The following is a 24,855-nucleotide window of genomic DNA, read 5'->3' as shown; positions in this document are numbered from 1 at the left end:
TTGAAGGCATGGTACAAAAATGTTGATCAATTAATTTTTTTGGTACTTATAAAGATATCCTTAGTTGAGGCATGCAAAGTTTTTGATTGAAGTTTCCATAATTTTAAGTCTTGTATGAATCAATTTAGGGCTAATTGTGTGGTGTGAAGAATTATTAGCTGATTTACATGCCTATGCTGCAGAGTTCTTGAACATGCAATAATCCATATTGTTGGGTCTTGAGGTATTGGCGAAGCAATAATCACAATTAACATGATCTTTTTAAAATAGTAATTTTGTGGTGTGTTGAACAAAAAAGAACTATTAAATTCTCTCAACATTAATTAACCAAAAGAGTGGCAAGATGAACGAAGATATGAAGAAAACTCCTTAAATTGTTCATGGAAAGGGTACCAATTGGGAACATTAGCTTTTACACCAATATCTTTGTCAACAAGTCTCACATACAAACACAAATCACACTGACCATGAGCAGAGAAGAATTCAGAAACGGTGGCTAAATCATTTAAGCTCGTATTGATCTCTTCTTGACTCGCATCTTTTACAACTCTCGACTTCAGAAACTACAACGTGGAAGACAAAACGGGTACAAAGAATCTGTGAAACTACCAAGCTCAAAAACCTTTCGTTGGAGCCTGTAAAAATTCTCTCACAAGAGGCTTGTCAGCTCCACTCCAGGAGGTTATGCTGGTCTGCATGCTCTACTTGAGATTCAAATATGTATGTGAATTAAGCTGATGTACACAGACGAGAACCAACACTGCTTGGTTTGAGATATGCTAACTGCAGGCACTCCTCCCTTGCATGGACGTCCTCTGAAGAAGGATTATGTGAACAAGGTCCATCTTCACCACGGTTCAGGTCTTCACATACTTGTCCACGTAACCCTGTAACCACATGATAAGCCCCAATGTTCTTAGTCTCCAACATGCTGGAGGAGCAAGTTCTAACTTGATTCCAAATATAAAAAATTGACAATTACTGTGAGCAGATAACATTGGCAAACCTGAACAAGTTTTGAGATCTTTGGTCTGGCAATCATCATATAAGCCTCCACCTTCTCCTCAGTAGTGGGAACCTGATGTGGCTTAATAGCGCTCAAAACCTTATCAACAGCTTTCTTGGCAATCGTCTTGAAGGCCTCTTTGCTCATCTGTCCCTCTCGCCACGTCGGCTTCAGTGTCTCTTTCACATGCTCTGCCACTGCTGTTCTAAGAAAGGTCATACCTTTAACTTTGTGATCTTTGTCACTTTTATGATCTTTATCCCGCCTATCCCTCTTGTCTCCTCTTTTATCATCTTTGTTGGTGTCACCCCCGCCACCTGGACTCCAGTTCTGTGGTTCTTCTGGGGCTGGACTCACACTCTCAAGACCTGCCACATTTGGGTTGTCCTGCTGTGATGAACCAAAGGTTGACGCTCCCGTTCCTTGCGTAGGTACTGTCGAAGTATTGCTTGCATATGCAACGAGAGCAGGACTTACACTCTCCATCACCAACCCTGGACCAGGGCCCGGGCTTAAATTCTCCATGCGATGGTGACCAGGCAAGCCTGGACTAACACTTTCTAGTACGACATCATCCATGTGTGTACTGGTCCCGTTTCCACCACTGCTTTTCCATTGTCCCATGTTAGGCCTAGATACAACAGCAGTATTGTCTTGTCCCCCTTTTACCCCAGCGTCTCGTGCACCAGGGGGTCCTAGCTCAGGACGATCCATTGCCATCACATTAAATTGTCCTCCAGGTTGAGCTGCTTGAGATTGTTGTGGCAACTGGTACCGAGATAAAGTACTTGTGTATGCCGCTGAAGGAGGGGGAGGAGGGGGTGGAAGTCCATAATTCGACTGTGCTCCTGACGCCTGGAACATTAAGCACCAACTCTAACGTTACGAAGTCGTTCCTGGACATGTGCCAAACAATATGCGCAAGAAGAGTGTACTGATACTGAAGATATATTGATAGGGGCAAGCAATAAAGGATGATGTATAAATTACGAACACGCCTATTAGATGGTATGCATCGATATTCTACCTGGATAGACTGCCCATTATAGGCGATGGATGCTGGTGCCGCTGTTGGTGTGGACTGCCATGTATAGCTTGACCTGGACGTAGGAGCCATGGATTGTCCCCCAACCTGAGAAGGACCTGTCGATACTGCTGGTCTCATAGGAAGATTAGCAATACCGCTAGAAACTTGAGGTGGCAGAGCTGGTTGCGGTGCTCCACTATTTCCATAAGATGGTTGAGGCATCGATAGATTCTCACTTTGGTTCATCAGAGGAGGTGGAGGAGGGGGTGGCAAGTTGAACCCAGACTGAGAAGGAAGATAGCCCATGTAGGATTGCTGTGGAGGTACGGAAGATGACGAAAACCCTTGGGAATGATGCGGTAGCGGTGGGGGTGGCGGAAGCTGAGCCAAAGAGGGCAAGCCATCAGGGCCTCCAGAAAATGGTGCATGAGTTTCAACTGCAAAACTACCTGATTCCACGCTATTTGTGGCATTTGCGTCTTGGTAGGACCTGTCTTTGGACCTCTCATTATTCCTTCTTTCACTTAGTTTAGCCTCATCCCCATAGTCACTTACTGGCGAGGTTTCAGGTTGTTCTCGTGCAAAATCCTCCATGGATTTACGCAATTCTTTATTGTAACATTTCTCTTTCTGATCAGTAGGCTCCCACCCTCTGCGTCCACGTGGATTTTGTTCATTCCAGCCAGACCTGCTACTGCCACCACCATGGCTCCGACCGCTGTCGTGACTTTCCTGGCGATCGTCTAGTCTACTCCCTCGTCCTCCACGACCTCCACCCCTATCATATCGCCCTTCAGTACTAGGATCATTGGTAGATTCTGTATGCGCAAATCGACAAACATTGCCTCTTTTGCAACGCCCTCTGGCGAAATCAAGACATACAGGAGGACCTCCACCGCGGTCACCCCTTCCACCTCTCCTTCCACCGCGATCATTGCGATCTTGGTTTCCCCGTTCCCGACCTCTTGCACTGTCACCTCCGCGACGCGTTTCCCGGCCAGGTGACTTACTCCAGCTCCGTCTCCGTCTTGGTGAGCGGCTGAAAACAAGTGAGGTACACAAACAATTTTAAAAAGAAATACTACAGAAAAAAGCTTGCATACACTTCGAATACTTGAGTCACATTGGGACTTGGAAACATGCTAAAACTGCGCTCTTAACTGCCTAGCTCTGTGCTTCTTAAGGAAAAGAGTTCACATACAATATATGCCTCAGAAAACCAGCCAGCCCTATACAAGACGACAAGAATCATCAGAGATAATGGTGCGATTGTGAATACAGGAAGATAGAAACTGGGAAATGGTGATAGCGTGATTGCATTGGTTTAAGGCATCTCTGCAATAAACAATACAACAAAATTGCAAAAACTAATTAATGACTTTGCAGAAAACTGGATAAAGATAGGTGATTCTATGAACCTGCGTGAATGACTCCGCCTACTGTGCCGTCGAGGAGAACTACTCCGACTCCGACGTCGTCTCCGATTATCTGGTGGGGACCTGCTCCGACTTCTACTGGCATGCCTTCTTTTCCTATCGTAATGTGAGTCCTCAGCATCACTTTCGCTTCCCCCGGGCCGTATAAACCTACCAAACTCATCAACCGTTGGTCCTTTATTACCAGGGTCCAGTTCAGAAACACCTTTTTGTTGTTTCGATGCTCTGGGAGGCTCATCCTGGATTCTTGACTCCTCCAACGTTGTAGAGTCCCTGGATTTCCTATCATCTGAGACCCTCATTTTCCTGTTCTCTAACCTCAATGAAGAATCCTTGGGCTGATCTCTGTCTGGCATCGTTGAATATTCAGTTGTTTTCCTGTCCTCCGATTTGGTTGATGCATCCTCCAATTGAGAATTCTTATCACCTTCCCTTTTATGCTCACTATCATTATCCCTTGGAGGAGTAACAGCTTCCAACCTGTCCTCCACTCCTGACCTATCAACAACATTTACGTGTGGTATTTCAGAACCTTGGTCAGAATTCTTGTTTGATGCGTCAACTGAAGGGGAGACCTTTCGTGACGAATCATACCCAAGAGATCGATCTTGGGGGCCCCAGCGAGAGACACGAGAAGAGCTTCTACTTCCATGTCCTTGACCAGCTGCTTCTAATTCTTGCGACTTTGCTTGCACAGGAGGACTGGATACTGGGGTCACATCTTCCATGCAAGATCTGTCAAATCCCGTCCGACGCCTCGTATCTACAGAGAGCAAGATTTCAAAAGAACAAAAACGAAACAAGAAGTTAGACAAAGGAAAGACGGCCACATTACAAGACAATCCTCATGACTGCAGTATTACAGATTACAGTAAAACAGAAGACAGGAGACAGTTTGCTAGATATTACAAATCTATTTAAATATGTGGGTTGATCGATAGCTGACATAATGGAGACTTAAGATTTACAAAATTGAGAATGCGTTTAAGGACTCCAAGTTGTCACAACTTTACCTTTCCTTTTTGGTAAATCATCGCGGGCACTGTTTGACTGGGGTCTGCTAGAGACTCCCACCGAAGAAGACACTTGGGGAGGAGCTACAGAAGCTGTGGTAGAACTGCTCTGATAAGTCACAGTTAGGGGGATGGGTACCCTAGGATTCTGTGCACCTTGTGGTTTAGCATTGGTCTCCATCTTGGATGATAATACTGGTTCCTTCTTTGCAGGTAGACTAGATACTGGTTCTTGAACTTGCTCACATCTGATTTCTGTTGATTGCGAAGGTTTCTCAAAATCATCTGCATCAAATTAAGGCATGAAAAACATGACTGAGATTTTAAATAAACAAAATGTAAAAAAAATATAAACAAAACATTAAGTTCCTTAAATCAAAAGCAAGTCCTCTGTTTTCTGCATCACCACAAAATTACTGTTGACGATAAGGGATCATGCGCAAACTAACAAAGAAATATCTATTTCCTCCTTCATGATTTTCGATTTTTTAACTCTAAAAATCAATCAATCAATCAAAAAAGTGGAGAAAAGAAAGAACTTCTAATCAACCATGACACAAGATCTATGCTCAGTACCCAGACATAGGATGAGCACGAATACCTTCCATATCCATGTCAGATCCGTGAGGAGAATGAGGAGTGTCAGGAAGAGGACTAGGAGGAAATACTTCTGGTTCATTATTTGATCGAGGCTGAACAAAAGGATCTGCAGGTAAGTTGGCTGCGGCTATCAAAGATCTTTTTTTCCACTCATAGTAAGCCTTCCCAATTGCAGCCTCTGAGCCTGGTACACCTCCAAAGAGGAAAGCAAACTTGGGATCATCAGCCTGCTTGTGGCGCGCCATATCCTCGAATTGGGGTCCATTCTTCACCACAAAACCCGATAAGATATCGATGTTCTTCAACATATCCGAATCTTGTGGCGCCAATGGCGGCTCTTCCACAGCTCGCCATTCTGCAACTATTGGTGTTGATGAGGGCATGCGATCAGTTGGTGCGTCTCCCGCATGATGGGAAGGCGGTGGTCCAGCTCCACGTTGAGGGCCGGGATAACCAGGATACTGTCCAGAAAAATGTTGCAAGTGTTCAGGGAAAGGACCAGGAGAACCCCCTCTTCCGTGCATGGCAAATGGAGGCCCAGATTGACTTGGGTTTGACACCAAGGTCCGCGATGGACCAGGAGATGATGATTGTGCTGTGCCTTGGAGGGACACTAGTCCCAACCCAGGACGTAACATTAACACTCTTACAGAAAAAGCTCAACTGAATAGCTCTTTATTATCTAAAGAATCATGAGAAACTGATCTCATGGGTGCGGTGGCTCATCGCATGAGGTTGCTTTCCATTCTCCTAGACCAAGAACAGCAAAGCTGTACACGATGGATGCAACACGTCAAATGTATTCACCAATTGACATTAGGAAAAAATCCTACCTTGCAACAGAACTTATCATACCACAGACATCATTCTATGTACTAATCTCGAGCTCAAAATAAAAGTGCTCCAAAAATTAGGTACTAAACAAGCAGCTGTATTTTATACCACCTAAAGAATATTAAATACAAAAGGGCTTACAAATTGCGAAATAAATACATAAAACTGCATTCCATCACCTAAGTTACATCCCGTAAAATTAAATTAAAACACAACAGGAAATCATGTAACTTTAGGTGTCAGTAGAATCGCTTCAACACATTCTTCGAATAAAATTTTAGAAATTCAGAAACGTTACCTTTGTAATCTACTCTGGGCTGTGTGCGTCGAGTTTTTCATTGATCGAAGGATCCTTTGTCAAACACACGAGTGCTGCAATCAGAAAACCAACAGCGGGTTATTGGTACTCCTAAACTACATCACAACAAACTGCCAAGCATATTATAACAGAATACATTCAGTCATTTGCCATTCACACACCATCCTGCTAGGTTAACAGTGCAAGTCCCAACAGGATGATAGAACAGCCTTTCTTTCCAGAATGCATTATAAATTAAACCCAGGTGCTTCTTCTGTAAGATGAAAGAAAGAACAACAGATCCATCTGCAAACCAGGATGGCTCAATAGAACGATGCTCACATTGTTAAGATTATTCATCAAGGCCGCTCACAAATGGTTGACGCATCCGAATACACAGTGTGGCACCGACTTTGCCCTCATAATCATGAGTTGAGGTCATTTTTCTAGCACCAACAACCAGATGATGCCAATATGTCAGCACGTCCCTAAAAAATCAGCCTGCTTGTTTGAGGGAAAACCGAACGAAAGGAAGAACAAATTGATCGACTCTTATCCACCAAAGTGACCCAAGACTAACATTTGGGCATGCTACCGATTGCAGCGCAAAAAGGGCACGAGTAGAAAGAAATTGAGTCAATTTCTACATGATTCACAGTTACAAACGTACACCAGCCTCTATCCCGCAAAATCCTTTTCAAAGCAGGTGTTGAACAAGGCTTCCTGTGAGAAACCTCGTCCATAATGTGCACATGAAGAAGGAACCCTAGTCCTCTACAAACGTCCAGTAACCCTCAGAATCCCATTATTGAAGTGACCCACTGGGATAGCAGTATCGCAACACACTCTTACACCTTAGATGAGCCCACAAATCGGAATTGACCCTAACACGGAAACACGGGTCCAAGTCGAATACGTTTCCTCAGAGCCCGAGAGAAAATAGTCGGAGTGACGACCCTAAAGCCTGAGAGAATATAGCGGCAGAAATATCCTCAGACACAATGGCGAATAAAATAACGTCTTCAAAAACCGATGAGCTGGTGAGAAATTATAAAAAAAACATGGCTTCTCGAAGAACATCTAGCAAAAACCAGCAGAAGACGAGGACTCAGAGATTAAAAAAAATATCGATTCTCCTCTAACCACGAGTGGCAGCACGAGTAAGAAGGTCAACCAGACGCCTGCGCCCCACAGAGGTAATCGACAATCCGTACAACTGCGCCAATGCAACAACCATCAATACCGGGAAGCCTACCTGGGTACAGTAAACAACCAGCTTCACATTCTAATCTCCACTCTTGCGCACTACAGAACCTACATTCATCGCAACCAAGTACGAATTCGCAAATCGAACCGCAGCTATTCCAGAACATGGAAACATCCAATCAGTTGAATGCACGCTGCATCGTAGGGGAGGATTCCGCCCCGACACCCAGAGACCATGACAAAACCCTCACGTAAAGATATCATACTACAGTCGGAATCTCATCCACCAACCTGAATACTATGGCGCCGCGGTTGAAGAAACCGCAGCGATCCATGAGGCAGCATCTGGAATGGACCAAGTGTACATGATTCTGCCGAACATGGACACCGCCAATACTCGGGGATCAGACCTAAACCTCCAAAAAACTTTCCCACGCGAGAGCCCAACCTCGACAGGGGCTCCAGACAGAGCCCTCTAACGACGACGACGACAACTCACGCCGCGCTCGACCGGAAGATGCAGCTCTGCTATTCAGTGCAGACGTCGAACCGACCGCTGGACGCTCCATCAGCCTCAAGCAACAGGGGTAGTGGACGAAGCGAACGGAGCCTGTTCACACGAGAAATCGCCCCCACTGCACAGATCCCCGGCGCACTGTGGACACAAATCTATGTGATTTATTTCTTTTCTTATTTTATTTCTATTCTTTTCTTTTCACATATTGTATACAGGGTGATTTTGTAATTTTGAAAATCTCATAAAATATAGAATTTTCAAAGATTTTAAACATGCCATTAGAATCAAAAGCATCACACATAGACTCAAAATTTTAAAAAGACAAAGCTCAAAAAAGTCAACAAAAAAAGCACCAAGTTAAAGGCCTTATATCTAAAAATTGAAAAAGTTGTAGAATATTCTAAGTCCACCACTAGATTTTTAGACTCCAAAAATTAGGGGTAGATCAAATTTAAACTTTTAAATCCTTCTTATTTGTAAAGTTAGCTCAAATTTTAAAATGGTCAAATCTTTGATATATACAAATCTACATAGTTTTAAAATAATTAAATGACATATTTAAAATGGGCAACCCTCAAATGGAATCTATGGTATTTTCAAATCTCTTAAAAATTCTTCTATTAAAAAATTTAAAACTCTAAAGCCCAAATCAAAGTTATTATATCTTATAAACAAAAAAACTTTTAAAACATGTTATTTAAACTATTGAAATTGTAGACAACAAAAAAATGGAGGAATAGCTCAAATCAAAATTAAAAAATAAAGAAATAAAAACATTGGTATTGTGTTGTAATACAACTATAAGTTGAAAGAAAAAATATGTATTATATTATAGAAGAACTTAATTTAAAAAATAGATAGTAAAAAAATATAGATAAAAAATAGGAAGATAGTAAAAAAAATACATAAAAAATTAGTCTTAATATTGCATTTTTGTAAAAAGAACTTTTGTTGTCTTTATAGAAATATAAATAAAAAAAAATCAAAATGGATTTTTTTAAAATGATATTATTAGCATCTTTAGATAGAAATAAACAATAGCTTTTACCAAGAAATACTTAAAAAAACCAAATACTAATTCTTAGAGAGGACCATTCATGAATTTGGATCAAAATTAAACTCTAAGGCACAAAATTGTGCAACTATAATAACTACTAGGTTCTTTTATTGATTGAAAAGCAAGGTTAAAAAAAAAGACTTTTAAAAGTTTGTATGAATGTTGGTTTTGTGTGATTTGGATTCTAATTGATTTATAAGAGTTTTACAAAGTCAAAGGTGCTTTAGATGATTTGAAATTTGGAAAATTTAATAAATAATTTATATATTTTATTCTAAATATTAGTAAAGATTTCTTTGATCTTGAATAATATTTTGGTAAAATTGAAATAATTGTTTTTTAAGTGGATAGTAAACTTAGTTTGCAACATCTTTGCCAATTTTAAAGATAAGTAAACAGTTCAATAAGGAGCCATTGCTATTAGTAAATTGACTTTATTAAGGTTTAAAGATTTTCTTACGATTTGATTAGAATTTACTTATAATTTTTGTAAGATTTTTCTAAGGTTTCTTTATAATTTTTTTAGGTTTTTTTTATTTTAGGACCTTTTAATGATTTCTTTAAAATTTTATTAAGGTCTAATTGAGATTGTTAAGATTCAGTTGGGATATATTTAGGATTTTATTAGGATTGTTAGGTTCTTTTTTTTGTTGCAAAATTTAAGTTTATCTTCCACAACTAAGTCCTAGATGCATTCGTCAGAAAGACAATATATAATACAACATTAGAAACATCCATGTAATTCTATATACTTAACTTTTTAAATTCTAAATTTTAAATAAATTAATCAAAAAACCATAAACGCATATATAATCCTAAACTAATAAATTCTAAATCTTAATTCTAATAATTATATAAAAAATATCACTATTAAAAAATATATATAATGAACTATCTATTGTAATTGCATTTAAAACACGTTAAGACTCCAATTTGTTAACTTATTGCTTAAAAAATCTCTTTTAACTTATAAAATCTTTTAAATCATAATAAACACTTAGATCAGAAAATAAAATTTTAGTATTTTAGTATTTTAACAACTAAATAATATTAAAAGTTTCTTTTTAATAATTCTATTAATTAAGATGCATTAGTAGAATTAACAATAGTCAAGTGAAAATTAAAAAATAAAGATGTCAAAAAATCAAGCACATCTATATAATCTATAAATTACTATATTTTGTACATATCTTCTCAAGAATTAATTTTACATTTCTCACTAACTTGTCAATATATTATCTATTGATTTTTAACCTATTTTTAAAGATATATTTTTAAAAATTGATTGATCATTTCTTTTAACAATGATATCAAGTTTAAACATCTATCTCATATCAAAGGTAGTTAAAGATGTGAGGTTGTCCATTTTATTTGGAAATAATGACAAGCTTAAGCACCTACTTATATCAAAGGTAGTTAAAGATGCTTTAGAATGTTTCACCTTGTTGTAGTGTGTGCAAAACTTTGAGCCAAGAAGATCTAATATAAAGCTACCATGAAAAGTAGAATACATCAAATCAACAATTCAAAATATGATAATGAATTTTTCTCCTCTTTTTCTTTCTTTTAGCAAAGAAATGAGAGAGATGATGCACACATTACCAAGTGTCATAATAACATGCTTACTACTTAGAAGAAATTAAATCAATCCCTCTTCAGTCACATACATAAAGATTTTTTTCATTCTTATGAATCTTTTCTAATCTTTCTCCAAACTTTATTGATAATTGATTACTATTCTATTAGGAAATTTTTAGGATATTTTTGGCATCAACTAAGATCTTTTAAGGAATTTTAGATTGTTTCTTTATGGTTTTTTGAAAATATCTTTAGAATTCATTAGAATTTTTTCAGGTTTTTTTATAATTAATTAAGATTTAATTAGGATTTAATTAGGATTATTAAAAAATATAAAATGTTTATTTGGAATTGATTAAAATGTGATAACATATTTCTAGAATTATTTTAAGATTGTTAAGTTATATTTAGCATAAATAGAAGCATATTAATATTGTTCAATATTGCCAAAAGGATATTTCCAAACATCATAAGCATTTTTTTTGGATTTTGAATCCAACTTGAAAGTAAGATCAAATTCTTCCATAGTCAAATGCCTAGTGCATTATTAGACTAATTTTTACATAACATGATATTATAGTAATTTCAACCATCTTATTTTGAAAGCAAATTTTGTGCAATTTGTATGCTAGGTCGCAATAAGAGTTTTTGCAAGTGAAGTATTGTAAAGTATAGATTCTAAAAATTATAAATATTATTAAGTTTGAAGCCTAATTGATTTTTTTGGAAATTTATGAAGTAAAAAGAGTTTGTTGCCTTCAAATCAAAGTATGGCTATGGTTAATAGATTCTATTTTAATTCTTATTTATTTTATAATTATTATTTATAATCTTGTATTTTAATCCTTAAATTTATTTTAATTTAATATTTGAATTTTAATTTATTTTAATTTAATTTTAATTTTAATTTTTACTTATATTATATTATACTAATATTTTATTTTAATCTATAATTTTAATTTATTTCAATTAAAAAATATATACTTTCTTAATTTTATTTATTATATTATTTCATTTTACATTCATATTTATTTTTAAATTATAATATAAATCAAATTGTTATTTTTTTATATATATTAAAATTTATGTTATTTATTTTAATTAATATGAAATTATTATATTATTAGTATTAATATTATTTGATTCTATATGTAGATTATTTATCTTTTTAAGAAAAATAAAGAAAAAGGTTGAAATATGATATCAAAATATAAATGAATAACCTCAATAAGTATCAAACTTTAGCTTGAAAATTTTATATTTTATATATTAAACAAAATCAAGAAAAGAGCATGGTTTAATAAAATTAGGTGGATTCTAAATTTTAGTTCTTTAAATTTATTTGAAAATTTTGATAAAATTTAGAAAAGAACTCAATAAGACTTGTTGTCTTTAAGAAAAGAACTCAATAAGACTTGTTGTCTTTAATATAATTACTTAATTATTCTATTATCTTGTCATATAATTAAATATTAAAAATAAATATTATTAAAAAATAAATATATATAATATTAGAAATCTAATTTTTTATATTTTAAACCATCTAATAGATCTTTTGCCTTAAATAATTTACTTAGAAATTATATATATTTTTTATATGCTAATTAAACTTAAATCTAAAGTAGCTTACCTTATTAAAGGCCATATTTTGCAATCTAGATGTATTTTATAAATCAAAGAATTATTGAAAACATGTTTTTTAAAAACAACTTTTGAGAGGAAGTTTGTAATAATATGCTACAAGCTTCTAGTAGGATGGAGCATAGCAAAAGGCATCCTTCAAAACCTCAAGTAAATCTTATACCTTTATCAATTCTAAGAACTAATGTATCTAATAGGAATAATCAAAATCTACCTATAGACATCCAAATTGATTCTATAATTTTACTTAAAGAATTACTTATTGTTGTACCTTCAAGATTGTAAGGATCATCAATTCCTTCCAATCTCAAATGGTTTAATAGACCTTTTGATGAAAACCTAGCAGTTCACATAAAATGATTTATAGAAGTTTAAACTACTTGTTTAGTGACCAACCATAGATACTACTTGATATAATTTCCAACAACCTTAATAGATTTTGTATATACATGGTATAAATTTTATGTACAGAGGTCATTTACCACATAGGAATAATTCTTGATAGCCATCTTTTGTTAGTTTAGATCTATAATTTGTCAATAAAAAACTTTTTATGCTTTAAAAAATACTAAGAAATATTGCTTAAAAAATATTAATTTTTATGTAAGGTAGTTTTATATAATATACATCCAATATGTTGGTGATGTTTAAAATAAAGATATCATAAGGCACTACTTCATCTAGGATTTTGTCATATCTTCTATAATTTGAAATATGCTAAAAAAGATACCTAAGAATTTGAAATGAGCCATACAAGTTACTTTGGAGGTAGAAATTATTGATAAAAAATATAATTGTATGATTAAAATGACAAAAGAATCAATATCCATTTTTATACCTATACAACATCAATCTCTTGAATATTATCAACATCTAGCTTTAAGCTACTCTTGATGTTTTATCTTTTTATTGCAAATTAGCAATCTAATGCATTTAATAATACAAGCCTCACATGATCAAGCTCTAATTAGAATCTTCAATGATATTAGATTGGAAAAATTTAAATAGAAGATAAAACAAAAAAATGATGTGTTTAAAAATAAGATGATAAATATTTTAAAGTCTATTAATAAATAAGTATCTTATTTTATCAAGAATTGAGGTACAATTAAAAAATCTTACAAACTAAAATAAACTCTCACTAGTTGGAAGTCTAATCTAATTCACAAGAATTTTAATTATTTAATTTTTTTAATAAAAATTCTATTAATAATTAATTTATGTCTAATAATTTTAATAATCCTTCAATTGTTACTTAGATAAAACCTTCTTATTTCATATTTCTTATTTAAAAATCATTAAGCTTCTTAATTAATCAAATTGCATACTATCTTATTTATAATACCACAATACAACTACTTAAATAATTCAAAAGACCACACACTTGACGAGAATTTTTATATGACTTTTATTTTAATTATTTAATATTAATTATCATCCAAATTTAAAATTTTACCTAAAAGAATATTTTTCATTGGCAAATGAGTTTTTATTTGTAAATAAAAATTTATCCACTAAAAAAAAAAATTTATTTGTAAATAAAAATTTATCCACTAAAAACAAATTTTTATTTGTAAATAAAAATTTATCCACTAAAAACAAATTTTTATTCACCAAAATTCATCCAATTTGACTAAGCTTTATTCACACAATTTTTCATCCAATGGAATTCAATTTTATCATTAATTTCTATTCAAATGATTCATCCATAATAACTAACGGACTTATAATATCATCCAAGTAAGAACCAAAGGTGGTTGGTACTTTTACAATATAACATACTACAGTTGATTGCAAGCTTAAAATTTAGCCCAATTAGTATTATTGGAAAGAAGAATTAAAGTCAAATCCATCTTTTAAATTTTTCCGTCAGATTTGATTGTATTCCTTAAATATTTTCCTTTAAAGTTGATGTTTTAATTTGACAAGGCAGCACACCCTCTTTTATAAAATTAAGCACCATGTTTCAGTTGTTGATTTTCCTTTAGTAAATCTAAGCTTGTTGAAATCTTATTTCCAAAAGGCATCTATTTCCAAAATTTGAATCCTTAAACTACCTCAATCCTCTTAATTTTTTCCTCCAAAGTCATGCCTTCACTTCGTTGCTTGAATTTAGAGGCACCAAATCCTCTCCCACAAGAATCAACACTCCTACTACATCCTAACTTCAATATGATTGATTTTTAGCTTTTAAAAAAATAAACTTCATCAAATTTCTAAAAAAATAACTCTAATTGCTTTATAGCTTGTGAGCAATGAAGAAGATCCTTCTTAAATGGAGCTACCAAATTGTAAAGGCAAAATATAATTTTTATTTATTAAATTAGAGGTTTCTTCTTTGTACAAATTTTAAAGTCTAAGATTTTTATATCTAAAAAATAAAAATAGAAAGTACTAATTCTCCCTAAAAATTCAAAAATTGATATTAAAAACTAAAAAATAAATAAATAAATAATTAAGCTGCTTACAAAATCTTGGAAAAAATTGGCATAGCTTTGTCCATTAACAAAAAGAAGAAGAGAAAAGGCTTGGCCGCCCAACCCATTTATATAAGTATTTGAGGTCCTAAAAATGGTGGCCACATCTCCACCATTGAGATTCCATGAATCTAATTATAATATATGATTCACAAGGCCCACTAAATCTAAATCCGATTTTAGGACTAAAAGCACTTATAACTATCCAACAAATATGTTTTTGATAAAACTATTGCTACTATTGTATTTAAAATATATTTTTATCCTAAGATTTTTTCCTAACTATAGATAATTAAACTACATAGGCTATTTTTTTCTATAATTTTTACAACCACTTATAAAAAAAATCAATTCCAACTTCATCATTTAAGACAAATAATTCTTAATTTTCCTTTAGATAAAAAGAACTACATTATATCTTGTCCTACTTGTAAAAACCACATTAAATATTTCAAATTTAGATTGAAGTGGATTTGTATCCTTTAATTGTAAAAGAACTCACCTTAAAGATTGTTATAAAATTCTTGATAAGATCATTTGTATAATCTTTCATTTAAAGAACTATAACAATTAAATTGAAAAAAATATATAGTGAGTTAAATGTGTAGTTTTTATTGTTACAAATAATCTATCAAACATGTGCAATGACCTTCAAGCAATGGTCAAAATCATCACTTTCAAACGACAATTCAAACCAATTAAAAAAAATACAAATTCCTTTAGAATATAAAAAAATCAAAATCAAAACCAAAAAATACCATCTTTTTAAGTTGTTAGCTATATAATGGTTCAAATCAATACACATTTTAAATCAACTTTATCACCTCTTTAATCCATTTTGGTGTAATTAGATTGCAAGAAGATTTTTTTAAATAATAGATATTTATTATTTTTAGTTGTGATTAGAAGTATGAATAATAAAAAAATAATAGATTTAGCATACTTTCAAGAAGATTAAATATCTTTAGATACTCTATAAGAATCATCTAAATTTTATGATTGATAAAAACTTCTTTAAACATAGCTAAAGAAGTAGAACAAAAACAAATATCTTTCTTATTTCTACTTGATAGAAAAGATTATCAATGTGTAGGCAAAAAAAAGACCTTTGACTTCTGATACTTTTTAAAATTGGCCAATAATTAATAGAACCTTCAAGCCTAAAAAATCTTGTGATTTATAATAAGATATTTCTAGAGTTCAAGTCAACATTTTTTTTGGTCAATTAATTCAAGTAGCACCAACCTTCAAAATAAGATCTTAAAAAAAGAGTAATAATTTAAAGAAAAACCAAGAATAGAGAAGGAATATCTAAAGCTGAAGTTAAAGATTTGGAATGAATGATTACAATAGAAAAAATAAATTAAAAATTAAAAATTAAAAATATAAACCTCTTGAGATATATGTGGAAATTACAGATAAAATAAATCTTTAAGTCACAGAGGATGATAGAAGTGATATTATTATTATGCCAATATCATCATAAATAAGTTGAAATTAAAAATCACTGAGAAAGTAGTTATGATAGTGATATTAATTGATTAAAAACCTTCTCAACTTTTGCTTCAAATTCGTAATGTTTACTTGTAAGCAAGTGGTATAAAGTATGTGATATTATTTTATGTGATACATTTATATGAAGAATATTATAGCTATCTTCTTTTTTTAGGAAGATGATGGTTAATACAATTTAAATGAGTAACTAATTTTAAGGCTTCTAAATTTTACTTCACTTTTGGATCTTTGGATGATTATACAACAATTATAGTGTTGAGCTATTTTAGACTCCAAGTCTTGGCTCCATTAGAAAAACCACCATCAAGTATGGAATCTAACTAAATCATTTTTATTCAATCCAATTTAACTTCAACTATTGCTCTAATAAAATGTATTGACTGTAGATTATACAAAAATGAATATGAGGCTGATTTTGCCAATTGACTTGCAAAACATCTGTACAAAGAAGTAGACATCTATATTTAATTAATAGATGTAATCAATAGGTTGTAGCTTAATAATAACTATCTAGATCTTGTAACATTTGTAGACAATATTTGTAGAAATGAAGCCTTTAGATTAGAAATTAATGGAATCCAAGTTGAAGAATTTTTCACTATTACAAAAAAAAAAAAAAAAAAAAAAAAAAAAAATCACATCTATTTTCTTACAATTTAAATATATATCCAAAGATATGATATACCTACTTATCTGCAAATGCCTAAAAATTAAAGTATCAAATATGATTATTGCATTAAAAATTAATTTAAATTTATTATTTATAAAAAATAAAATAAAAAATAAAATCTAATAATAAGAATTTAATAATAAAATAATAATAAGAATCTAATAATGAAAATAATAATAATCTAATCTAATATATATTCTTTTATAAATTAGAATTTTTTATTGAAAATACGAAGAAATTCCATCACAATGTATATTTAAAAGAAAGAAATAAAAAAGAAGAAACAATGTCAAAATTTCTTATTAATATTGATAGAAGTTCATAAATTTAGTTGAAATTATTTAAAATATCATTATATAATAAATTAAATAAAAAAATAAAATTTATTAATAAAAATAAGTAAAATTCATCTTTTTTTTCAAAAACTCTTTGATACTAGATCTAAATAAATAAATTTATTATATGCAAATAATTTTTAAAAACTTTAGTAGCATATAATAATAAAAAATATATAGTCTCTACAATTCTTTAATTATCTAGAATGTTTCATCCTAAAGTTGGAAAAAAAAATCAAATAAAATGATCAAATATAGTAAGACCATTGACAAGAACAATCTTAGCCAATTATGCAATCACTCCTAAACAAAAACCCCCTTAATTACTATATGAGGATGAAATCTTGACTATATATATTTGAAAGTAATAGTGGTTTATTAAACAAAAAAGAATACACTTTAATTTAGGGCTTGAGGAAGATTGACAAATTTAAGAAAAAAAAACATAGTTTCTATCTATGAAAATAAAAATCTCTTATATATAGTACTTCATTCCTACATTAAATATCATTGAATTTTGGTATATAATTACTTTTCTAGTATTTGTACATTTGTTATAATAAGTAAGTATATGATTATATCAAGCCATCCTAGCATAAATTATTTTGAATCATGTAAAGAGGAAAATTTTAAGTGCATTAAATTTTTCATAAAAAAAAATGAATCTAGATCAGATGCACCAAATATGACTTAAGATAGTCGCATGGAGTATATTACCTCCTAGACTTCTTGTGTTGGTCTTTGATTAATAACTTAATATTAATCAAATACTTGGTGGTATACCAAATGATATTTTTTCTATAGAATAATATGATAGATGTATTCAAAACACTCTAGATTCAAGTTCTTTGTACAAATCTACATGTGTCAAGATAGTTCTTTAGATTTTTTCAAATATTCACGTCACATCAATTGTACTGGCTAGAGAAGCCCGTGACTTTATTGTAGCTACTAATTAGGAGGCTATCAAAGTTTAATTGTCAAAGAATTTTTTGAATTTTTATTGGCTTATAGGTATTTCAAATAATTTGGATAGAAATCTTAAGCTTACTTTCATATAGTCTAAATTGGTATAGCTTGAGTTACAATCGAGTGGTTGTAATTATATAAGATAAAACAATGCAATATTTGTGGTAGGTAGAATTGTTAAAGAAGGAGGCTTGAGTTAGAAGACCAATTTTACTCTTTATCCACTCTTAGAGATCAAAAGATAAATCTCAGATCAAACCAAGATTTCAAAATGAATCCAAATATGCAATACCCAGGTTGATTCTTATGGTGCAAAGATCATTGCTTATTGTGATGACTCAAATTTGATACAAAATTATTGCTGAGATATTCATGATTTACTTATTATATATATATATATATATATATATATATATATGTTGCAATGTGTTCATGTGAAGGACTAATCTTTAAAGAAGTTGTAAAGTTCAAAGATGGTATCAAGTAATTTATAGTCATTTTTTGAAGCTACCTATTTGAAAGTTTCAAAGACAAGAGATTGCATCATATTCCGATTTTTACAAATGGTTTTTAAGATTGCTTCGCATTGTTAGGTCATTTCATTCTTTCTAACTTATTATACCAATTCTATGGCTATTTTCTATTTTCTTTGTTTTGAGTATTATAGATCTATGAATTCATATACTTATCTATGCATATAATTGGTACCAAAAGAATATTAAGTATTATCAAACATGCCTATGTGAGGATAGAATAATCCTCTATTCTAAAAATGTATTGCTTATCCATACCATCTATAATTGTGGATTGCTAGAAAGTAAGGCCATGTCAAATGATTTTCCACAATTTCCACATTGTCCATCATAGGACAAAGTTGGATTCATGGACAATATTAGCATTTGGAATAAAATAAGAACTTAGTAGCCATTTATCTCCATGCTTTGATTGTAGGAAAATAATGGCATAGTAAAGAAGTATCTGCCATAGAATAGTTCTTGTCATAAGGCCATGGATAAATAATTTAACTAATATCACTTATATCTATATTTTTAGATTGAAGAGTTAGAATCCTCTTATTTTTTAAATTATTTTAAGGAATTTTAATTGGCCTTAGCTTAGCAAGAGCATTTCCCATGTTCTTTAGATCAAATGTAATTTTGTATTAAAGTTCAAATATTTTTGATTGTATATATTAGATATAAATGAAGGCTCCAAGAAGATGAGATATACTAAATGGATGCTAATAGCAACTGATTGACAAAGATAGTTTAACAAAGCTTAAGTACATTAATTTTTTCTTGAAGGCCCTTAAAATTAATTAAAATCTTTTTTTTTCCAAGATTCAAAAGCCAACCATGAAGCCAAGATAATGAGTCATTTTTCTTAGCTTAAGCCATTTAAGATCATGAGCATCTCTCTAATTAAATCGTTTGGATTAAGACTAATTCAAATTGCATTTGATTTACAACAATTTATTTGTACACCAACAACTATTGCAAATATGTTGAGTGTATGTTTGGCAGTATTCAAATTAGCTTGACAATCCACAAGATTTAAATTTGTATCATTAATAAATTCCTAATTAATTACTTTGTATTCTAATTATAGGAGAAGGATACCTTCAATACCTTCATCACTTTTTAATAAGTAATCTCCAATTATCTACAATAAAGAAATATAGAAACAAAGTAAAGAGGAATTATTATTTAATAAAACAAGTTAATTTATAATATTTACTAATAAGTTTATTTAATCTTATAAATACTAAAAATCTACATAGAATAGTTTAAACAAATGTATCTACTGCTCTTCAAATCCTAATACTATTATAGATTCTTTTAAAAAGCTTCATTCCATACTACCATAAGTTTTTTTTAAATCCAATAAAAGCATTACTAAGGGCTATTGAGATTCTATCGTCCAATTTATAGTTTCAAAGGCTAAAAAGACATTATCAATTATAATTTTGCCTTTGAAAAATATGGATTGGTTGAAACAAATTATTTTATTTAACATAGGCTACACTTGCTTAACCATATACTTGGCTTGGATTTTATAAATTATTCTTAAAAGTATAATTAGATTCTAATTTTTTAAAATGATCTTACATCTTTCTTTAGGAATTAAGCAAAATAAACCAATATTCAAAGAATGACATTAGATATCTAAATGTAAAGCTTCTTGATAGATCTCAAGGAGGTTTTTGCTAAGAATATCTTAGAGCTTGAAAAAAAATCAGCTATGAATCCATTGATGTTTGGAACTTGTTCTACCAATAATTATTTGAATGTGTCAAATATTTCTTTTTTAGTAAAAGTCTTCCTAGGCTGATGACTCATTTTTCATGTAATCTACTACAAAAGCTTGCTTTAGCATAATTGCTATTACCTCTCACACTTAGAAGATGTATTTTTTATCAAAAAGAATTCTTGATAATATTAGATTATATAGATAGCCATCTTGATGTTGGTGGAGAATTCTTAGCCATTTGAATATTATAAAAGTTGTATTAGTAGGATTGAGTATATTTCTTTGAGGTCTAGAAAAAACTCTTAGTACATATAGTTGTCTATTTGGAATCACCGCAATAAGGATTTGATTGTTGCCTATTTTGTTGATTAAGTTTTTTGTTCTATTTATTCTTATGTAACCACTACAAGGGCTTTGTGGAAGAAGAAGTCATTAGGATTGGCTTGTAAGAGCTATTTAATTGAGGCCAATATTACTTTTACTTGAGTAATGTAGTTTTAACAATCTTGTGCCTTAAAGACACTTAATTCTTAGTAGAAGGATTTTATCCTTACCAAAGCAACAACAATCTATAAAGAGTAGTTTGGAACTAAAAAAAGACATAAGTCTTGCAACCACATTGCTGCTAGCTAGGCTATTATAGAAGGGATTTTCAAAAAATAAGTATTAAATCAAAATTAGCGGTCTTCTTCTTGTTTTAGTTTTATTATTGTAAAGTGAGCAATATAAAGAGGTAGTTAAAGGAAAATTTATAATATTGTAGGATGTAGACCATGCCGCCTTGATATCTTATCCACTTCTCTATATAAAATTGCTCTAGACATATTAATGAATAGACTTGCATAATTTTTTTATTGAATCAAGATAAAAGAATAGAATCAAAGAAATTGAAATTGTCTGATAGCCATCTATCTTTAAGTCTAAATCAAAATATAAAATTATTCCATGTATTTTTTATTTTTTTTATTGAATTATTTCTCTATGTTTCCACTTTAATTATAATTATTTTAAACCATGTTATAATCTTTGTCTACCATCCATGATGTTGCTTCTAGTATGCCAAAGCTAATAGCTTTTCAAAACAAGGTCCAATTTCTTTTTTTATTCAAGATATATAAGCTTAAGAATCCAATTTTCATGTGGTCTACTTTACATATTACTTATTGTACTTATCTAAAGATAAGTATTCTATAATCCATAACTAAATGATGTATAAAAGTACTTAATAAAATGATTATACCTCCATAATTTTGTCCCAACTTTGGATTTGATGTGGCTCTATTTTAGAACTGTTTTCATCTTTATAATCCAAAGAAACCTAATTTATCACAATCTAGTTGAGTCATCTTATATTCCTAAAAGAATATTATATCCAATTTTGAATTAATCATACATAAGTGTGCTCTAAATCTACTTTGTTTTACTTTCTCAGCTGTAAGACTTGAGAGGCCTTGCATATCTAAAGTTACAATGTTAACTTAGATCTTAGACATATGTAGAAGTAAGTAGAAGTTTGATTGTTGCTTAGGAAAGAAACAACAAATTATTCTATAAGATAAAATTGGACACATAAAATTTTAGGTTGTTCTTTCATTTCATTATGAAGCCAATACATATGGGTAGAAGATGGATTACGATTGTGTGTTGATTGCCCTCAACCATTATTTTAGTGATTAATAAATGATTGATTTTAAACAGTAGTGCTTCAACAAAAGTGTCTTTTAGGGTGAATTAGGAAGCTACTTGTCTGATTATAGCAACATTGAGTAATTTCTAGTTACTTTAGCAAATATGAAGGATCTTGCATATTATCCAAGTTATGAGTTCTCCAACTTTGTGGACAAGGACACTTTATATGGTTTATTGAGGTGCTGCTTGGATAATTTGATTAATCTAAAGTAAGGCAAAAACTTATGATGATTGTAGAATAGTTGGCAATGGTGGATATGTAGTAGGTAATATGTGCATATGCGGTGAGCTTTCTAGTTGTAATAGTCGAGCCTCCAAAGAATCAATAATTGTTGGATAATATACTTGGCAAAAAATTAGTATATCATTGGAAATTCTTAGGTATTATATTATATTATTAATATTTAAGATATTCATTGGTGTATTATGGTCTAACAATTGGCCTTCACTTATTACTTATTTTTTCATGATTGGTCAATTATAAAAGTCATAGTTAGTAGTTGATTTGCTTGAAGGTGGATTTGGATTACCTCATTAATGATATTGCTGATTGAGCCCCTTTAGAAGCTTCAAGTAGAAGCTTCTATATTTGTGCCAATATTTAAGAAGAATATTTTTTCTTTATGGCCATGTTCTAATTTAGATATATCTATATTTTCAAATGTATGGCTTCTATCTATTGATAAGTAGCCTTGTTAAAAGAGAAAGAGTTATCATAAATCGGTAATTTGATCACAACAAGTACATGGCAAAGTGAGGTATTGTTAAGCATTTGTTGTAATTCATCAATCTACTAAATCAATTCATACTAACATAATGTGATATATTTATTATTGAGGCCAAGATTAATAAATAATATTATTTATAATTATTCTCAAGAGGTTGGATATATTCTTTTATAGGTTTGTGGTGTATTTGTGGAGAGGTAATGCAAATACCTTGCAACTCTTTGTAGATCAGGCTTAAATATTGCTTGTGTATATACTTCACTGCAAGTTAGATAAGTGGCCAAATTTCTATCATTTTATTTTTCCATTTCATGATGTATTAGAAAAATTGAGTGTAGTTTAAATAGGCTCTTTATTGATACTAGATGTTAGTAGACATTTCTTACAAGAGAAGGGGCCAATAATTATTACAATTGAATGTTATTGCTTAATTGATTTTCTATTCTTGTTTACTATGAGCTAAGAACTAAGATCCTCTAAGGAAGATACTAGTATAATTTTTGAATTGGAACAAGTAAGGTTGCCAACATAAAGAGTAAGAATATCCATTATATTTGTGACCTTACCTTCAAGTGATTGAGTTGATTGTGACTCATTTTGTTGGTATTAATTTGTTTGAATTGATTGTGGTTCTAATTGAAGGTTCTGCTGGCTTTTCTCTACTTGAAGTTTTCTAGTATTTTTGGTTTTGGTTTTGGTTTTTTTCTTTTTGTTTTCCCCTCTTAAGTGGATATTTTGTTGTATCATGTTCAAGCTCAAGACAATGGCTTTATTGTTGCAAAATTCTTTCATATACTAAAGTTATTTCTACCTCTTTTATAATCATAGAGATGGAGAGTAAAATCAAGGATGGAATAGATTTCATATTAGAAATTAAGATACAGATTTTCGAAGTAGAGAATTTCTTAAGATAATTCTCCTATTTGTCCATCCATACTACTTTTCCTATAGATAAGGCTTGAATACCCTTGTTTATGTTAGCTAGAGTGTCTATTGAAATAGACAAATACAATTTGGGATTGAAAGGGCAAGGTTTAGCACAGATGGCCCAAGATATGTTTTTCTAAGGTGGTGATTTTACAAGTGCTGCAGTAGTCACCATGGTCCTATTTTTGGGTTGAGATTGTGTCAATTCTAAACTATGATATACTTCATACTACATATGTAATAGAAACAAGGAGAAGAAATAATCATAGAAAGACAAATTAAGATTTAAAAAACTTCTCAATTGAATCTTATTCTTCACATGTTTTCACAATGGGTGTGTCCTTTTTGTTTGCTAATATCCAATCCACCCATGTTCAAGCACCATCTAGCAATTTTGCATCTCTAGATTTGTAGTTGTTGCACCATAGCTCTAAAAACAAAATGCCAAATCATTAAAATCCTAACTATTATTGTTGTCATTTGTCACAATCACATTTAAAAAGACATTGTAGAAATTGAGCTAAGGTTTGGGTGTACAAGGTAATGCTTCTTTAAAGGTACAAAGGGGATTTGAACCAGACGACATTGATAGTGTGTGAAACACTGGATGACAATATTGAGGTGTTTCGATAAACTTGTAACGAAACACATGCACTTTCTAACACATGCACTTTCTGGTTATGTTTGTATTTTTGACCAACGGTGGATAAGGGACAGCTGAAGCTGCAGCAGCGAAGGCCAAAAGAATCGCAAGTTAAGCAAGACAACGCAAACTCCTGTCTCACATGAATTGAAAACCTGTCAGAATAGTGGTAAATAGTCGAGAGTTGCCATTATCGACAGCGACGCTGCTGTCGCATTTGCACATGGGATCTAACCATTTCCAACTCGGACACTTCAGGTAATTTTACTGAAGAAACAAATGACAACACACCTGAGAACAATTTCGGTCACAGAATGGAAGTCTGGAGTTTTTGCGTGAGGCTTCCCATCAGATAATGCGGATATCATCATGATACAGATTATCGTGCCCATTGAGTAGAGCCCACCATCTCATTAAAACTTGTGAATAGAGATAGTCA

The 24,855-nt window shown here is 31.5% G+C and overlaps 1 protein-coding gene across 3 annotated transcripts; it reads right to left on the bottom strand.

The window, feature by feature from the left end:
* Positions 1 to 482: 482 nt before the first annotated feature.
* On the bottom strand, positions 483 to 7,871 carry LOC112281408 (uncharacterized). Of its 3 annotated transcripts, XM_024517893.3 has the most exons (10): positions 7,712 to 7,871; positions 6,557 to 6,660; positions 6,215 to 6,288; positions 5,084 to 5,852; positions 4,483 to 4,767; positions 4,064 to 4,232; positions 3,452 to 3,967; positions 2,034 to 3,072; positions 1,007 to 1,861; positions 483 to 887 (listed from the first exon to the last, which is right to left on the bottom strand). In XM_024517893.3, exons 4-10 carry the CDS (start codon positions 5,718 to 5,720, stop codon positions 858 to 860), a joined length of 3,531 nt encoding a protein of 1,176 aa, XP_024373661.1. In that variant the 5' UTR covers positions 5,721 to 5,852; positions 6,215 to 6,288; positions 6,557 to 6,660; positions 7,712 to 7,871; the 3' UTR covers positions 483 to 857. The 3 variants fall into 3 exon arrangements, with proteins under 3 accessions (XP_024373661.1, XP_024373660.1, XP_090105856.1); XM_024517892.3 differs by having other exon boundaries at positions 3,452 to 4,232; XM_090249730.1 differs by lacking the exon at positions 7,712 to 7,871 and adding an exon at positions 7,470 to 7,671 and having other exon boundaries at positions 3,452 to 4,232.
* Positions 7,872 to 24,855: the final 16,984 nt, after the last annotated feature.

Source organism: Physcomitrium patens, chromosome 4 (assembly GCF_059467195.1).
Source record: "Physcomitrium patens ecotype Gransden chromosome 4, ASM5946719v1, whole genome shotgun sequence".
NCBI classification, from domain to species: domain Eukaryota; kingdom Viridiplantae; phylum Streptophyta; class Bryopsida; order Funariales; family Funariaceae; genus Physcomitrium; species Physcomitrium patens.
The sequence above is the reverse complement of the archived record's forward strand: the minus strand, read 5'-3'. Positions and strand labels throughout refer to the sequence as shown.

Excerpts from the sequence above, each read along its gene's own strand:
- LOC112281408 (XM_024517892.3), bottom strand. The coding sequence starts at position 5,720 with ATGTTACGTCCTGGGTTGGGACTAGTGTCCCTCCAAGGCACAGCACAA. Across the intron at positions 1,862-2,033 it reads ATAATGGGCAGTCTATCCAG|GCGTCAGGAGCACAGTCGAA; the intron begins GTAGAATATCGA and ends TTAATGTTCCAG. Across the intron at positions 888-1,006 it reads AGATCTCAAAACTTGTTCAG|GGTTACGTGGACAAGTATGT; the intron begins GTTTGCCAATGT and ends ATGTGGTTACAG.